This window comes from Rutilus rutilus (genome assembly GCF_951802725.1).
Source record: "Rutilus rutilus genome assembly, chromosome: 10".
NCBI lineage: Eukaryota > Metazoa > Chordata > Actinopteri > Cypriniformes > Leuciscidae > Rutilus > Rutilus rutilus.
In genome coordinates, this window is record NC_140215.1 from 36,496,948 (window position 1) to 36,515,799 (window position 18,852).

General features: G+C 40.2%; 1 protein-coding gene across 1 annotated transcript; it reads left to right on the forward strand.

Moving 5' to 3' along the window:
• The first annotated feature begins 640 nt into the window (after window positions 1-640).
• ino80da (INO80 complex subunit Da) lies at window positions 641-14,215 on the forward strand. The gene is made up of 10 exons (XM_084420906.1): window positions 641-877; window positions 2,146-2,392; window positions 4,393-5,096; window positions 6,801-6,900; window positions 7,096-7,320; window positions 8,178-8,287; window positions 8,431-8,564; window positions 10,359-10,570; window positions 12,460-12,617; window positions 12,841-14,215. Exons 2-10 carry the CDS (start codon window positions 2,175-2,177, stop codon window positions 13,752-13,754), a joined length of 2,775 nt encoding a protein of 924 aa, XP_084277032.1. The 5' UTR covers window positions 641-877; window positions 2,146-2,174; the 3' UTR covers window positions 13,755-14,215.
• Window positions 14,216-18,852: the final 4,637 nt, after the last annotated feature.

Genomic DNA, 18,852 nt, shown 5'->3' on the forward strand with positions numbered 1-18,852 from the left:
ATTCCTCAAAATGAATAAAATCAGTGAAATGCAGAATCAGAATACTATGCAAACCTTCAAATAACTAAATATGTAATATAAAACATACATTTTTATGCCTTTAATCTTACTTTATTGACCTATGTACTTGCTTCTTACCTTTGATGATTCAGTAAAACCATATGCAAAAATGACTATAGAAATTTTATTTTTTATTATTATTATTTATTTATTTTTGTCTTTATTGGTAAAGCAAGTGTTAAACTTTTTTCTCCTGCATCCTATTCTTCTGCTCAGCTGAAAGGTTTGTTTGAGCAGCGTCCTCTACTGTGCATTTACATTTCCTTCAGCCTGAGGCTCATTATTTCACTTTTTGGTGTGAAAGGGTCTTTACATTTCCACAAAAATAGAACTTTTTTGCTATAAAAAAATAAGCCCAGCCCAAGTGGAAAAAAGTAACGCAAAAGTAACGTAACACATTACTTTTCTAAAGAGGTAGGCTAACTAAGCAACGCAATAAGTTACAATATTGTAATGCATTCCTTTTCAAAGTAATTTTCCCCAACACTGTATAAATGGCATTTGACAAGTATATGGTGTCTTGTAGTAGTTGATCGTGCTAGTGGAGCAGGTGTCGTGTCCCCGCAGAGCCGCTAGAGGTGCTGTGAGTCTGCCGAGCACTGAACTCTAAACCCCCGCAGATCTGTTCAATGAGAGCACAAGATAATATCATAATATCGAAAGTGCATTTGTGGTCGCTTTTACGGTTCACCACCTCAGCAGGGAATAATATTCCGTAGCATAAGGAATTTCGATGAATATTCGGTGCAGTTGATGATCCGTGGCGTTTATACAGTCTGTCCGGAGTGAGACCCTGTAGAGGCTGAACCCACTGCAGGTAAGCGGACTCGAGTACAGATCTACCCGACGCATGAGCGCTCTCACCCCGTCACCGCGTTACTCGAGCACCGAGGCTTAGTAGCTACTAGTAGGCCAATGTTTACATTGACTTAAAATGTATTTTCAGCAAGCCGTGTTGAATGGCGATTGCTTTTTCTCATTTAAAAGACGCTGCAATAATTGTATACGTTTTTAAGAGATTAGTTGGCAATTGAGTTTAGATTAAACGACTATTTATGTCTAATCGGCTGTAGCGCCCCGCTCTTTCGGCCTGATTTAACGGGCCTCATCCGCCATTGTTTTATAGCCACCTTTACAGCGAGTAATAGACACAAACTTCACGTATTTAATAAAATCAGATAACAAAATGTGCGGTTGCATGGGGTTATATTAGTATTTTTAGCATTTTAAAGCTAAAATTAGCGCAGTATCACATCAATGTTTCTGTTTCCTGGGTTTGTTTTTAGCATTGGAGCTAACGAGGGAAATATCAAAATAATGTGTGATTTTGACAGCCAGAGGCTCAAACTACATTATAAACTGGTAAAAAAAAATACGGATTTGCTTTAACAGTAGCACAGATGTCCAAACACTGGCTGAATGTGATGTTTTATGAGTTATTTAGCATAACGTTTTGATGACAGCAATGTTTATTTAACTAAATCGATTATTTGCTAAGGACAAACTTAAAGGAAAGATGATATTATATCCGCGTTTTAATTCGTTAATTCAATATCAAATTAAAATCAACATCTACCATAGTATTTCCGTGGTTTTCTTTGCCAATTACCTTGATTTATCATCTATATCACATGATATATTAATTATGCTAGCTGTCATTATATATAAATATGTTTACATATCAAAGTATTTTGTGCCACCACATTCATCATCATCTTATTTTGACAACATAATACATAATTTCTAACCACATGCAAGCTGAACTGTCCTGTCAATCATACGGTTTTGTCAAAACCAAGCTGAGGATTTAATATTCATCACTGTTATGACTTTGTCACATGCCTGTTTGTTTGGGTCCCTCTGATCTCTGTCCTTGTGTTGAGATATTCTTAGTTAACCTCTGACCACATCAACTAGCTGCGAGTTGACATTTAGTTCAAATATTAAACCAAGACACAAGGGCTGTCAGGAGACATTACATAACATGCATGCGCTTCATGTAGTATACGGCCTGCATTTGTGCATTTCGAATGAGTCCGGGTCATTCATGTGTTGTAATGTAGACTGTGTTCTGTCTCTGATCAGCTGATGTTCTCGGGGACCAGAGTCACGTGATGTACGAAGGTAAACACATCCATTTCTCAGAGGTGGATAATAAGCCGCTGTGCTCCTACAGCCCCAAACTCTGCAAGCAGCGCAGACTGAACGGATACGCCTTCTGCATTCGTCATGTTCTGGAGGACAAGACCGCTCCGTTCAAGCAGTGCGAGTATGTGGCGAAGTACAACAGTCAGCGATGCACCAACCCCATCCCCAAAGCAGAGGAGCGCCGGTAAGATGAGAGGAACCGGTTTGGTTGAGTGTGGACTGAGTCAGCAATCATCAACTAGTGCTCATTCACATGTTCAGTTTAATTTAATGATTTATACCATTTTAGTTTCCCTTAATGGTTATAGAATAGCAGGTAAAGTGTGGCTTGGCCCTATGAAATCAGTTTTATTTTCCCCCCAAAATCTGTTTTTTTTCCATTAAAATTTTTCTGGATAAAAAAAAAAAAAATTCCTATTAAAATTTTTCTTGACTCTGGTTTAATTGTTGAATTAAATGTTAATAAATTGTTTAACAACAATTTATTTAAAGTTGAACAACATTTTTTTTTTTTTTTTTTTTTAGGCTCTGTGAATTTTATTTATTTTTCTCAAATTCCGTTTTTGTTTTTCCCAAATTCTGTGTTTCCATTTTAATGGTTTAATAGAATTTTAATAATCAAAATGCATGTCTCAGTACAGAGACGCGCAGATCATATATTAAGGCGCAGACGTCTTAATATTCAGTAAATATACAGACATTAGTCCACATTAGTCTAGTAGTCGGTACCGATTCCACCAAAAGTACATGAAAGTTGAGACCACAGTAAAAAAAACAAGTTACGATTATCTCACCAAAATGTTTGCTCACTTAATGTATTTGTGTGTTTATGATGTAATTTGTTGCAATAGTCAGTGATAAAACAAGACTGAATAAACATATTAGTAGCATAAATAAATACAGTAAATTGAAGACACAAATTGAACAATGCTGTAGGCTATAATTTTTCAGGTAGGCCTAACAGTAGTGTTCAAGTATAAATACCACAGAAACTGATGATCAAATATAAAATAACTCTTATTTGCATGCCTACTGTGGTAAAATCACTGTAATGCACAGACTTGAGTGGGTTATTGCTGTTATTGAACAACGGCTACAGTAATATGATTTTCTACAGTATCAATGCAGCGATGTAAGCTGCGCTTTCTTACTCTTTCTTCTCAATGAAAGCAAGTCGACACACACTACAGTGTGTGTGTTTTAATCTAACAGGTATATAGTGTGTTGCGCTGAGAGTTGTTGATATCATGCAAGTTCCAGTGTATCAGCATCTCTCTCTCAATGCCTGATATACTCACAGCGAAATACCTCTTCAGTGATATACTGTTACCGAACACCCTTGCGGCCTCCACGCTGACGAGAGCGACGATTAGAGGAATATTGGAAAATGTGCTGCACGAAAAAATTATGATTTTTTTTGTTGTTGCAAGAATTGTATAATATAATTTATTGCTGATTTGTAGTTTCTGTCCTGTAGAAATCTGAAAATATCTAATTGTTTGACAATTGGCAGCTGTTGGCAGTAAATGCAATAAGAACTGTCTAAACATTGTCTATTCTTTCTTCAGAATTATATAAAAGGTTTGTTAGTTCACCAGATTTGTTATGCAAAATCAGAATCATTATATTTCATATAATTCTCATCCCTAAATGTGTGGATAGCAGGGTTATTATTGTTTACTGAAACTAAAGCTAAAAGCATAACACAATTATTTTGTTACTTGAAATAAACGTTTTCTGAAATGAAATAAAAAAACTTAAACTAAATGAAAAGTTTAATATAAATTGAATATATTAAATGTATGTATAAATGATAAATGCATAGGCAACCATCTGAATTTTTTTTTACGTTGAAGTACTAAAATTACTAAAACTAGATAAAAATGTAAATCTATATAGACATATTTGAAGAAAAAAACATCAACTAATAAAATTTAAGTGCAAGAATTATTTATTTTTTAATTAAAAAGTATATCAGTGAAAATAAACTAATACTCGTGGAAACGTTCCTGACTTAATAGCGCTTTTACCAAAGCCTGTGCATTACAGCAAAACTACATGAGAATCAGTGAAATAAAATCAGAAGCATGTCTTCATTTGTCAGAACTTTCATCACTTGATGATCTGATGATTAAACGCTGTGGTGTGTGATTTGAGTCGAGCGCTGTCCCTTTGCTCCGGCAGATACTGTAACAGCCACCTGCAGGTGCTGGGCTTCATCCCCAAGAAGGAGCGCAAGAAGAAGCACGACGCCCTGGACGAGGTCCGCTCGCGCGCTCACGTGGAGTCTGTGGCTCTCAACATCACCGTTCCCTCGCTAGCCCTGAGAGACTCCAACGGGCTCGCCCCGTCCCTGACCCCGATGCACCTCTCGGACACCGACCTCCTCGACCCCTTCGCCTTCTACGAGGAGGACACGGACGGGGAGGAGAGCGTGGCGCAGAAGAGCTTCGGGAGGTCTGTGATTGGCCTGAGAGTGACCACCCGTGACCCGGAGCACGTCATCACTGAAACATGCGCGCTTCCAACCTCCCCACACTTACCGCAGCCCCCCCCTCCTCCCCCGCCGGCTCCGCCTCCACCCCCGCCCTCGGCGAGGCTCGTCCCGCCCCCTCCGCACACGGACCGGCCCGGGGCAGGGCAGACTCTGCTGTGCAAGCCGGCTCCTCCTCAGACTGGGCCTTCGGTGTCGTCTGGGGTTCAGCAGAGACCTGCCCCTGTGGTGTCCCCTCGCCCCCCCGCCGCCCCCGCCGGCCCGCCGCCCCGCTCCGTGGCCATGCGCCCCTCTGCCTTCACAGCGCCCCCTGTCTGCCTGCTGCGGCTACAGCACCTCGTGCAGCTCTACGCTCACAGACAGCGAGAGCACGGAGACCTGTTCCCACATCTCGGTACGCCCTCCTGTCTTCATCAACACAGTTCTGTCCTACACACTGCAGAATACAGTCAGTAACTACATGTTTTGCCACTGTTGAGTTACTTCAGGTGGGTGTCTTTGGGCGGTTTTACTAGAGGTCGACCGATAGCGGATTTTACCGATACCCAGTGTTGGGGAAAGTTACTTTGAAAAGTAATGCATTACACTATTGCGTTACTCCCTTAAAAAGTTACTTTTTTAGAAAACGGTCCTATAGACCTTATGTAGCCCCGCCCCTTTTCAGCGCTGCGCTCGTTGTGTTTTGTCTTCCGGTCTGTATTTTCACAGTGATCTTGCATATTTATGAATGAACGGCTCATTTTAAAATCTTCCCGGTCTACTTACGTTTGTTAAGACATCTGCTTTAAACATTACAATCCGCATGAGAACTTTCATTAACTTTACATTAAGTAAATCCACTTCTCCAGCTAATTACTCCTGGACAGCCATAGAGATATACAGAGCGACTGCAAAAACGGAAGTTCCTAGTTACTAGAGGTAGCGGTAGGTAGAGATTGCGGATTTTACCGATACCGATAACCAGTGTTGGGGAAAGTTACTTTGAAAAGTAATGCATTACACTATTGCGTAACTCCCTTAAAAAGTAACTAATTGCATTAATTAGTTACTTTTTTTAGAAAACTGTCCTATACACTGCAGAATTCAGTTGGGTGTCTAAAGCCGGGTGCGCACTGTGCGATTTTGGCCATCTGAGACAAATCTCTCAGACGTAATCCTAGAAGATTCCTCTGATCCCTGGCTAAATTCTGAAGTCTTTGATCGTTAGTTTGACATGTTCACCGACAGCCGATTAATGAGCGTCCCGATCAGATTTTACCTCCGACAAAGTTCTGGCTGTGTCAGAAGATTCGGCTCACAGTCCTGCGGTGTGACTTCTCCTACGACCGCCGGCCGTTTTTCAAGACAAGCCATGATCAAAATTAACGTCAGAGATTTATTTGTAGGGAACAATCGCACTCGGGACTCGGACCGCAGCAAACGTGCCCAGAGTAAAAACGCCCTTACACTATGATCTGTCCTGTGACACTTGGGTTTGGCTCAGCTATACTGAGATTAACAGAAAACTGAGTGTGGAAATGTATATGAAAGTAATCTGATAACTTTCCCCAGTTCCATTGTTGCATTACTGTGTTCTTTTTTTTCTAATCTATTTTTTTTAATTGACTTGATTTTAATGACTTTGAAGCAAACAAATTCTTGAATAATTTTATTGGGCAGGCTAATATTTGATCATTGTGAACCAAATTGTATTTGTGTGTGTGGATATATATATATATATATACACACGCTGGAAAACAGAATCTTGTTTCCGCCGCAGATTAAAATAAGGAAATTGCAACTTTTAATCTCAGATATAAACTTAGTCAGAATTGTTAGATAAAAAGTCACAGTTACCGTTTTTTATTTATTTATTCTGTGGCGGAAACAAGCTTCCATACTAGATTGGCACACACAGTCAAAACAGACAGTACAAATATTTATAATGTTACAGAAGATTTCTATTTAAATAAATGCTGTTCTTTTGAACATTCTATTCATTAAAGAGTCCTGAGTAAAAACAGCAAATCAGCATGTTAGAATGATTTTTGAAGGATCATGTGACACTGAAGACTATAATGCCCTTGATATCTGATTATACACACACGTGTTTTCTTAGGCCTGGACTGGTCTGAGGACAGTTCAGATGAAGATACAGAGGAGCTTGTTCCTTTACTGCCTCAGGCCTGTAGACTTCAGGAAAGAAGCCCCCATCAAAGGTAAGAAAGTCACTCCTCGCTTGCTTCTCACAACTTCTGAGGCAGGAAATATAACGCAATTTACAGTTCAGTTACTTCATGAGTGCAGAGATAAAGAAGCATTTAATAGCCATTTTTTTAATCATTTTATAATATTTTATAACTTTTTTGGTTTGTTTGTGTGTGTGTGTGTGTGTGTGTGTGTATGGGTGTCAGGTCCTCCAATGAAAAGCCTCTTTCCCGGCGGGCACGTCTGGCACAGCTCTGCTCGTACCTGCAGGAGAGGTATAAACACCTGTGCCGACAGGACAGGGCAGCCACCCGGCACAGCCGATACCGATACGCCTTCCGGAAAGCTCTGCTTCATGCTGCGAGCAAAGACCCCGACTGCACTGCACAGCTCATCCAGAAGCTCAGCAAGAACTCACAGACCTCAGCCTGGTGCGTCGAACAGGGACTGCCTTCAGTCAACATGTGTACAGCTCTTTCAGGGCGTTTTAATTTTAATTAGGGCTGCACGATATTGGAAAAAACTTACATTGCGAAATTTTTATATATATTAATAATGTATATTGCGATATAAAAACAATTTCACCAGATGATTTGAGAAAGAATGAAAAATTGGGATGATTTTGTAGGGGAGTGAATCTGCATAGAAAATGATAAACAAATTACAAGCATAGATAAATACAATAAAATAAATATGCAATTGAAATAAGCAGTGCTTTGTTTTTTGGGGAAATCTAACTGTAATCAGGTACAGAAATTGAATAATCAAATTTAACATAACAGTCTTCACTGTCTAAATGAAATATAACTAATATAATACAATTTATCTTTTTTTAAAGCTACAAAAGTAAGTTTTTCTCTCTTTTTTATTGTTTGATCACCATTGGTGACACAAACAGCTGTGGGTGTATTAGGCTGCTGTCACTTTAAGACGAATGCACGGACATAAGATAAATGACACTCATCCGTTTGCTTTCTCAATTGTTTACAACACATAACCGACTGTGTTTACGAGGGTACTCACCGAGACGCCATTTTGACTTGCACGTGTCTGTTTAACCTCAAAAGAAAGAACGAACTGAATTGGGCGTTCTCGTGCCGTCTGCGCGACTCTGTGTGTGCGCACAGAAAACAGGACGCGAGTCTTCTTGCCTGACTCGACTTAAAAACACATGCAAATGATAAACTTTCACTCTATGATGGTTATGTGCACATCGCGATATCGATGCTAAAACGATACATCGTGCAGCCCTAATTTTAATGTTTGTATATATGTTTTTTTTTTTCAGTTCAAGGTCTGCAGTAACACAAAAGTATGAAAGGACGATATGTACGGGAACCACAAAGGGTCAAAACTGCAGCGACGTAGCTTTGCCATTTTCACGCCACTGTTTTCAACGTATCCTTTAACATATGCATACTTCAGGTAAAATAAGCATGTGTTAGTGGTGACTTAGTGATGAAACAATGTCAGTTTGAACAAGTAACACCTACGTGCAGTTGTCAGGTGTGTGTTATGCTCTTGACAGCATGTTGCTGCAGATATCCTACTGAATCGCTCTCAGCAGCTGTTCTCCAGCTGCACGGCACGGTTCGCTGATGGACAGCAGTGCTCCGTTCCTGTGTTTGACATCACTCACCAGACACCTCTCTGTGACGAACATGCAAAGAAAATGGTGAGAAACCACACCTCATATGGATAACCTTAAAGGGATAGTTCACGCAAAAATGAAAATTATGATAATCATGATTTACTCGCCCTTAAGTCATCCTAGGTGTGTATGACATTCTTCTTTCAGACGAATACAATCAGTGTTATATAAAAAAAAATGTCCTGGCTCTTCCAAGCTTTATAATGGCAGTGAATGGCTGTTCATTTGGCTTTTTTGAAGTCCATAAAACTGCATCTATCCATGATAAAAGTGCATCTATCCATGATAAAAGTGCATCTATCCATCATAAAAGTGCATCTATTCATGATAAGTGCATCTATCCATGATAAAAGTGCATCTCTCCATGATAAAAGTGCATCTATCCATGATAAAAGTGCATCTCTCCATGATAAAAGTGCATCTATCCATCATAAAAGTGCATCTATTCATGATAAAAGTGCATCTATTCATGATAAAAGTGCATCTATCCATGATAAAAGTGCATCTATTCATGATAAAAGTGCATCTATCCATCATAAAAGTGCATCTATTCATGATAACAGTGCATCTATCCATGATAAAAGTGCATCTATTCATGATAAAAGTGCATCTATTCATGATAAAAGTGCATCTATCCATCATAAAAGTGCATCTATTCATGATAAAAGTGCATCTATCCATCATAAAAGTGCATCTATTCATGATAAAAGTGCATCTATCCATCATAAAAGTGCATCTATTCATGATAAAAGTGCATCTATCCATCATAAAAGTGCATCTATTCATGATAAAAGTGCATCTATCCATGATAAAAGTGCATCTATCCATGATAAAAGTGCATCTATTCATGATAAAAGTGCATCTATCCATCATAAAAGTGCATCTATTCATGATAAAAGTGCATCTATTCATGATAAAAGTGCATCTATTCATGATAAAAGTGCATCTATCCATGATAAAAGTGCATCTATCCATGATAAAAGTGCATCTATTCATGATAAAAGTGCATCTATTCATGATAAAAGTGCATCTATCATGATAAAAGTGCATCTATTCATGATAAAAGTGCATCTATCATGATAAAAGTGCATCTATTCATGATAACAGTGCATCTATCCATGATAAAAGTGCATCTATTCATGATAAAAGTGCATCTATTCATGATAAAAGTGCATCTATCCATCATAAAAGTGCATCTATTCATGATAAAAGTGCATCTATCCATCATAAAAGTGCATCTATTCATGATAAAAGTGCATCTATCCATCATAAAAGTGCATCTATTCATGATAAAAGTGCATCTATCCATCATAAAAGTGCATCTATTCATGATAAAAGTGCATCTATTCATGATAAAAGTGCATCTATTCATGATAAAAGTGCATCTATCATGATAAAAGTGCATCTATTCATGATAACAGTGCATCTATCATGATAAAAGTGCATCTATTCATGATAACAGTGCATCTATCCATGATAAAAGTGCATCTATTCATGATAAAAGTGCATCTATTCATGATAAAAGTGCATCTATCCATCATAAAAGTGCATCTATTCATGATAAAAGTGCATCTATCCATCATAAAAGTGCATCTATTCATGATAAAAGTGCATCTATCCATGATAAAAGTGCATCTATCCATCATAAAAGTGCATCTATCCATCTTCTGAAAGAATGTCATATACACCTAGGATGACTTGACGCTGAGTAAATCATGGGCTAATTTTCATTTTTGGGTGGACTATCCCTTTAAAGAGATGTATTAACAGCACTGAGTTGGTTGTAAGTAAATGTGTGTGTGTCTGTGTGTGTGGCAGGATAATTTCCTGCGTGGAGATGGCAACAGACGCAGTCTGCAGCAACAGCGGCGTCCACGTAAGAAGACCAAACCACCTGCACTGACTAAGAAACACAAGAAGAAGAGACGACGAGGTCCTCGCAGACCGCAGAAGCCCATTCCCCCAGCTGTGCCACAGGGCAACTTACTAATGCCCTCCCTCTCACTGCCCGCCCACCACGCCCATGTCAGGTGCCCAGCTTACTTTCAATCCAGCATCACAGTCTTGCTTCACAAATGAGTTGTTGTTGCAGTCCTAAATGTCATAACACATCACAAATACCAGTGTTGTATTCAAGAATGGCTCATTCGAGTCCAGGTTGAGTTCAAGTCAAGATCCAGACCAGAAGAGGGTCTGAAAGTTCAGACAATGTAAATATGTGTTCCACTGGGGCCAGTGAAGCTTGGTATTGCATCAGTTTTGCACAGACTTCCTCAGCGTACACACAAGGTGTGTTGGATGTATGCCGTCGAAGTAGCATTAACTGAACTATGTTGAACTTTATTATTTTACATACAGCCGCTGTATCAAGCAAAACACAAATTATTGAATGAAAAGTTTGTGTTGCTACATAATAGTGTTGTCTTGATACTGGAGTTTCTATATTTGATACGATACCTTGAAAAATATACAACAGGGGAATTTGCCCTATATACTACTGTACAGATATTTTTATTATCTCATAATTTTTTAAGTTGGTCTTTTTTTAATGCCGTGGGAGCATTACAAATTCTTAAGTCTGAAATTAGGATCTCTTGATTTTAAGGCCATTAAAAATGTAAAAAGTATTTTTTCCCTTAGGCATTACATTTTAATAAGAGGTCTTCAATCTGAAGCCTCCTTAAAAGCCTAGGAACTCTGCCATTTCCAGGTCCCAGTTTAACAAACAAGTCCACAAGAGCCAAGCGATAAAAGTAGATTATTTGTATTTTAGTTGCCATAAATGAAATGTTTTAGGTTTGTTTTTCAAAACCTTAATTGGGGATAACATATAGCTTTGGGATAACATAAAGCTTTGTTATTTGGGACAAGGCCAAAATAACAAACAAAAGATCAATCTTCCTAGAAGGGGGTTAGAAATAACTTACCTAAAAAAAGATAAGAAAAACTAAATTAAATACAATATACTTTTGTTACTCCCCTACTGTCCAATAAACTGGAGAAAATGGGTATAATCATCAGGTATGTATCAGTATAACAACCAGTAGACTAGGACCACTAGTGTCATGAAAGAACAACCGTTTAAATTCTGTCTCTACTTTATTTGCTAGCTACCCGAATAATAACTCATCGAGTTCAAGGACAAACACGGAGAGAACTTTTATGAACCCCTTGAGAACTGAGGTTTATTACCGACATCGGCAACAACACTAGAGGATCTGTGCTTGTGATGTGTTGGCCAACCGTTCATACTCATGTATTTCATAAGAGTATATTTCTGACCTGATTCAACTCAAATCAGGGTTCGCACACGGTGCTTAAAGTACTTGAATTTGACTTTTTGAAATTTGAGTCCTGAAAAACCTTTGAAAACAGCCATTTTTTTGAAGAAGTACTTTTGAAATTTCTTGAATTTATTGAAAGACAATATATGGGAAATTTATTTGTCATTTTTTTGATAAAACAATCTTTTCTCACAAAGTTAAATCTGCAGTCCGTCTGATATAGATATAGAGCCGTTTTGCATGGCTGTGAGCGTGATATTGCTCATATAAATATCCAAGTATATGATACAACTTTTATTCTTCAAGTCAGTCATATATTCATGGGAGGAAAAAAAAAGGAAAGCGATATCTTTGTCATAGTATCCTTTCACTGGTTATAGATACCGCAGGCATTGCATGTTCTGCACTTTATTTTACCATTTTGTTTTATTCGTTTATTGATCTATTTACCTATTTTAGAATTTAAAAGATTATAAAGATATTGCTTGATTAATGAGATCTCTGATTGTACTCCTTGAAAAAAAAAAAAGTAGTGCTTCAAGTCCTTGAAAGTCCTGGAATTTGATTTGACAGTATCTGTGCGAACCCTGTAAAATTGTACTAACTCTATTTTCCGCTGGCGTTCGCTCTTACAGGAGTCCGTCGACCCCCGAACTCAGTGCAGATGAGCTTCCTGATGACATCACAAACGAAATGCCTGACATTCCCAATGACCTTGAGCTGAATCAGGAAGATTTCTCCGACGTGCTGCCCAGACTACCTGATGATCTTCAGGATTTCGACCTGTTTGAGGGTACGGTCACATGTGATTATATGACAGCAGAATATCGTAGAGACTTGAGGGTGGGCTCTTTTGACTTGGGGCCAGCAAGCCCTCACACAGACTACGCTAGCATTGTGGCAGGTCTTGCACCAGTTTGTCAATCACCACATGTCTTTTTTTTTCCAGGAAATGTAAAAATCTTCTTGTTAGTTGGCATGTTTGCACTTTGTCTGAGTTGTCTTTGTGGATCCAGGTAAGAATGGAGAGTTGTTGCCCACCACAGAGGAGGCAGAGGAGCTAGTCCGAGCCCTGCAGGCGATGGGCTCGTATCCCGACTCCCTGGTGTGTTTGTCCTCAATGGGTGAACTGACCCCAGCGGACGGGGTGGACCACCGCACCATGGCTGTGTTCTCTGGATCAGGGGTCACGACGACTGGCATTGGAGATCTTCTAAACAGCCGAATGACTTCAGAGACCTTTCATAATCTAGAACTGGAGGGGAACCTCCTCCATGCCCCAACAGACCATCATTTCCCAACATCCCCTTCTCCGCAGCCAACCCAGAGCAGCACCGCAAGTTCAAACGGGGGATTAACACAACGAACGTTTTCCCGAGCGCCCAAACCGGATACCTCCCCACTAGGTACTCATTACAGCAGCGAGCCCTACAGGGATCACATCTCACCCCGACACGGTGCCTCTTATCAAACCGACCCGCCTCTCTTATTGGAGGTGCCTTTGAGTGGAGCACCGGTTCCTCCGCGCACCTCCTGGAATAACCTCCCTCTCTCGCTCACCGACCCGGCACAGTTCGGGAACCTCCTCACTGCTGAAACTCACCTTCTCTCCACCTCTCTGTCCACCCCTCCATCCACCTCCCACTCCACAATCCTGCAACCCAGCGCCGCTCTCTCCGCTCTTCCCCAAACCGGCCTCACCTCACCGTCGTCCTCGCCCTCCTCACGCGACCTCCTCACACACACCCACACCCACACCCAACCTAAACTACAGCTCCCACAGTTCAGTGCAGCCTTCGGCCACCAACTGGCTTCCCACAGCGGGATCCCCAAAGACCTGCAGCCCAGCCATAGCTCGACAGCGCCACCTACTGGCTTCAGCATCACTAGTGCCACTGCTGCCACCCCCCCATTCCCTCAGAGCAACTGAGACCATCCCATCTCACATTAAGAAATAGTCATCATTTACAAATGAAATGTCGTCATTTACTCACCCTCATGACTTTTTCATTTGTGGAACAAAAAAGAAATTTTTATCAATGTTCACTCTCTGCTCTTTTCCATAAAACAAAAATTAAACAGTGACCAGGGTCTGTCAAGCTCCAAAAAAGCAATTTCTGCACATTCAAACTTGTGTATAACGACTAGTTATGACGTGACAACCGAGGGCGTTTCGGCAAACATGCTTTTACTCCCAACTCGTTACATATTGACACTCGGTATCACATTTTAATGCACAGGATACCCTTTCAGCTTAATTTTACGACGAGCGGGTAATCAGATCAAGACGCATTTAATTCTTTGCGTTTGTAAAAGTAGAAATGATTTTATCACCCCTACCCTAAACCTACTCACTTCTCACTTCTCAACAATATAAAACACACAACAGGCAAATAAAAGTTAATTATTCATTATATTATATTATATTATAAGGTTTTATTGCAAAAACTGACATTATAAAAAAACAGTAAAAAAGTATTACAAAAAACTCATGTTGTATTCCAAGTCTTCTGAAGCCATACAATGCCTTTATATGAAGAACAGAGTGGAAATTAAGGTCTGAAGATGATCCTGCTCTGTGAACGCACGCAGTCATATCTCCTTCAAAAGATACTCCCAAACTCTAGCTTGACCCAATCTGTCACGAGACACAAGAGCCAATGCCATTTCAAAGCCAAAGCTGATATAACGCTTATTCTAGTGGTCATTTTTGAATGTGCTCAGGATCTGATCTTGATGGCGACGGTGATCGCTTTTGTGTCTGTTCTCCACACAAATCAATCGTTTGGCCTCTGAACACTTGGAATATACAAATGGGTAGGTTTAGGGGTTGGCGTTCGGGTTACATGGTCAAACATGACTAAAATAAATGTAAATAAAATTATGCTGGCTGATTAAATTGAAAACGACATCCCAACATATGTCTCAATAGAAAAATTATACCCCAGTATATAATTTCATCATGATAAAATCACATGCTGTTTATTGATGCCAAAGGTTTCTCGTTGAAAGCAATGGATCACCCTGCTCGTTGAAAAATGACGCTGAAGTGACGTTAAAAAGTGATACCAAGGGGCGCTGACCAAGTTGGGAGTGAGAATGTGTTGGTCTGGCATCATTGATGTCAAATCTAGTGTGACACGTCTTCACATGCCATATTATTATTATATACATATTTGCCTATTTGCACACAACTTTTGATTGCTGCAAGAGTTTGATTTAAGGCCTGTTAACACCACCAAGTTTTCAGTGCGATGAACTTTTAATTAGCGTATCTGAACAGCTATTAATGCGTCTGTTTAGAACCGACACAAACATTTGGACGTTGTCATTTTGTACTGCAGAGAAAACGGGCTGACCAAGTCATATGGATCACTTTTATGGTGCTTTTTTGCCTTTTTTTTGGAGCTTGAATGGCCCAGCTTCAATTTACTTTAATTACACGGAGAAGAGCAGCATGAACGTGCTTGAAAACATCTTTTGTGTTCTACAAAAGAAAGTAAGTCATGTGTTTAGGGGTTTATCCTTTGGGTGAACTAACTCTTATGCCCTGTCACCAACAGCTGTGTGACTGACACCATAGACCAGCAGCAGATTTGAGTCTTTCTGGACACGTATCGCTGCTTGGTCAGTCAACCGTGTCCATCCCATGTTAATTGTTGTACTGAACCAAGAATTGTGTTCTGCCCTCACATATACCCCTTTTTCACCAAATGGTGCTAGTGCTGGAGCCTGTGCTCAGTTGGGCGATCCGCGGAGACCCGACCCATATTTCTACTGACTTAAGAGCAAAACGATGATCTAACTGACTACATTACTACATTACCTGCTCATGTGCATTGCAATCTTAGTTTACTCCTGGTTTGGAGAACTTATTTTCACATCCAGAGTAATTATCGTCAGAAAAAAATCTACGTAGAAATGTCAACTGAAGTAATATTTTTACATTTTTCATGGGAGTCTTTTGCCATCCAGTGGTACTCCGCCGCCTCCTAATGTCACTATTTCTTCGATTGAGACCAACGGGTTTAGGAGCTAAGGATCAAAACCACCTTTTTTTTCTGTGAAAACGTGCAAAATGGTGCCGTGCACCAGCACTGTGTCAGTGGAAAAGGGGTGATGGTCTGCTGTACTAACGCTAGTGAATCGTTATTCTATCATATTACTGATTCCATTAGTTATTTCTCAGATGAAATGAGATTAGCAGGTGTCCTGTTGAGTCCTTGTGTTAAGGCCCAGGTATACTTCATTTTCCGTGTTCTGCTCAAGAGCACAAGCCTTTCAAAGTATACTCCTTTAGCCGTGCGCACTATATAGCGGGCTTTGTTATCAAGTGATCAAGTCACTCACACATGCGCTGTTGCCACAGAAATGAGGCTGCATGAACGCGGATGGACGAAGTATACTTAGGGCTTTAGGAAGCTTGTGTGTGTGTGTGTGTGTGTTGGCTGGAGAAAAAGGAGGACAAGACTCTGGTTTATACTTGGTACTAGCATCTGTCTCGGGTGATCTGATCACGAGTGTTCAGCTGAGGAATTCTCCTTTACACCAGGTGTTAACATGCATCTCCTGTGACCTGCTGAAGGGTTTTGTCGAGGGTAGGTCAGTGATTTCATGACTATATCGTGTGTTCACATTAGCAGCGACACAATCCCACTCATTTCGATGGACAGCTGGTGATTTCCAGTGACACGAGGATGTAGGCGTGTCCAGCGACGCAACAAAGTTGAGATACTTTATGCAAATCAAGAGCGACTTTCGGGAGCGACAACCAATAGGAGTGGAGCAAGCTGACATTCAGTACAATCTATATCTTTTATTTAGAGTACATACAAATGTCCTTTACGTCTTTTAGTTTGTCAAGAGATTTAAAGCGCAGTTATCGAAGACAGCGCATGTGGGAACGTGCTCTAGTGCGTAAGAACGAGCCTATGATTGAATCTGGAAATAAAGCAAAATAACAGAACAAGGAGAATTAGTCCTCATATGCCATGTCCTTATAGCTAAACATCTAGATTCTCAAAACATTCGATCTCAAACAGATTCATTAAAAGTAGTTATTACTCACACCACCTGCATGACATCATTAACCAATACGGTCTCGGGAAACAGTCGTGACTAGCTAGTTGATTTCTTCAACGATGCATCGTACTATGGTAGTTAAGCAGCGAGTTACGTGAGCCCAGATAGACCGGCGTTTGCCCTTTTGCTGCAGATAAATTGCTGTTTCTCGTTCATCTTTAATATTAGGCATTTTATGTACTGATTCCATTTATATGTAGACTTTTCTGCATGATGAATGTCCTTCACAAACGTTACCAGGCAAACAGTAGTGGGAAATCTCTTCTCTGATTACGTGTGCAATGGTGAAAAGGAGGAACAATCATTTTCTCCAGCAATCTGTCACTCGCGTAAGATCGCAGCAATTAGCAAACGACAACAATCAATTCCCAACGGACAAAATCAAGTCCTGCCCTTCAAAAAGCCGTTTCACTCTGATATACGTCGCAATGCAGAAGACAAATTTGGTCACAATTTCGGTTAATGCCGCCTTTATAGTTGTACCTTGCTCGCAAAATGTTGTCCGAGAGATTAAGCATTGCGTGAGAAGGTGGACCTTCTCTGTTGTCCAGGATGGATGTGTAATGTGGCATCTCTGAAAGTGTGTTTGGGTCACCCAAGATGAATACCAGGTATAAAAAAACAAAACCCAAGCTTGTCCAACTTTCCGCCAGTAGCCCAGAATGAACAGCCAACAAACCTCCTGTCTCTCAGATATCAGGGCTGGTCTAAGCTTGATGTGGTCTCAAGAGAATCTACCATACGACTTGTAATCAGGACACAAATCTGTATGACTGAACAGTATGATTCGTTGATGGGTTTTTGCACACGCTCAGTGGACCGGGCCTGGACTGCTCACATCATCACACGGTTAATTAAAGCAATAATCTCCTCAGCAGAGCCGGTCTTCAGGCGTGGCTCGTTCCCAGCAGCCTCGGCCCGCAGTGACAAACAGCCGGATCTCGTTCTCCTTCACGACTAACGGCAAAGAGCTCCACCTAGAGCTTGCTAATCTTGTAGAAACACTGACATGGAACTCATTCAGCGAAGAGAAAACAGAATAATGACACTTTGAGGTAATTCTTTTGCCAAATATAGGCTATGGGTTAAACCGTTAGTTCTTCTTTATGGTGCTTAATCAGTTTAGAGCCTCGTTTGGTCTTTCTAATACAAGAGCCCCTGGTGGCCATGTTTCAGAGTACAGTAGAACTGGCGGGCGGGAGGGGGGGGGTGGACGTCAACTCAATTGACCCTGCCTTTGCTGTGCGGACATTTGGTGCAATTTCTTTGGAGAATGGTTTGTGCAACCTGATGGTTCTCCTCCAGACTTCCACTGAAGTGTCAGGTTCAAACTCAGCCATTGTCAGCCACCGTAAGTCAGCCTTACGCCACGTGGGACCAGTGTTCCCTGCAGGTTTCTGTTTCTGTTTCCACCGTAAAGCCAAGGTTTCGGGTAGATTTCAAACACTGAACGATGATCTTATATTGTTAAGTATTTAAATATATTTATAGGATAGAAACCTCGAGATTGGGTTTTATTGGTTGAATTGAGTGGCAAGAGATTTAAAAAAAGAGAAAAAACTAAGTCATTTGCAAAATACTTGATGGAACTGAAGCATTTAATGGGATTTGGTAGTTTTAATGGCTATCAAAACTCATTTTTATTGATTGATGTTGTGTATCTGTGTCTTTTTATCCTGACGAAGAGACTGTGATCATGTGCAACAGTATTTTTGATAGCTATTAAAAAGTAACAGTCAGTGGTCGCTCAGAAACATAAAACCACAACCATGACCCTTATTCACACTTACTTTGATCCAATCTTCACGAGTCCAAAAGATAATGGCTCTCATTCATGAAAAACCAGCAGAATGAATATTGTGCAAATCGCCATCATTTATTACACCGAATATAAAACCAATGTGACTGTTCACATAAGAACGGTTCAGCTCATTCTCACGTCAACG

Bases quoted from the DNA above. Each gene is read 5' to 3' on its own strand.
- ino80da (XM_084420906.1), top strand. From the start codon at position 2,175: ATGTACGAAGGTAAACACATCCATTTCTCAGAGGTGGATAATAAGCCG. The intron at 6,901-7,095 runs GTAAGAAAGTCA...TATGGGTGTCAG, and splicing joins GAAAGAAGCCCCCATCAAAG to GTCCTCCAATGAAAAGCCTC. The intron at 10,571-12,459 runs GTGCCCAGCTTA...TCGCTCTTACAG, and splicing joins GCCCACCACGCCCATGTCAG to GAGTCCGTCGACCCCCGAAC.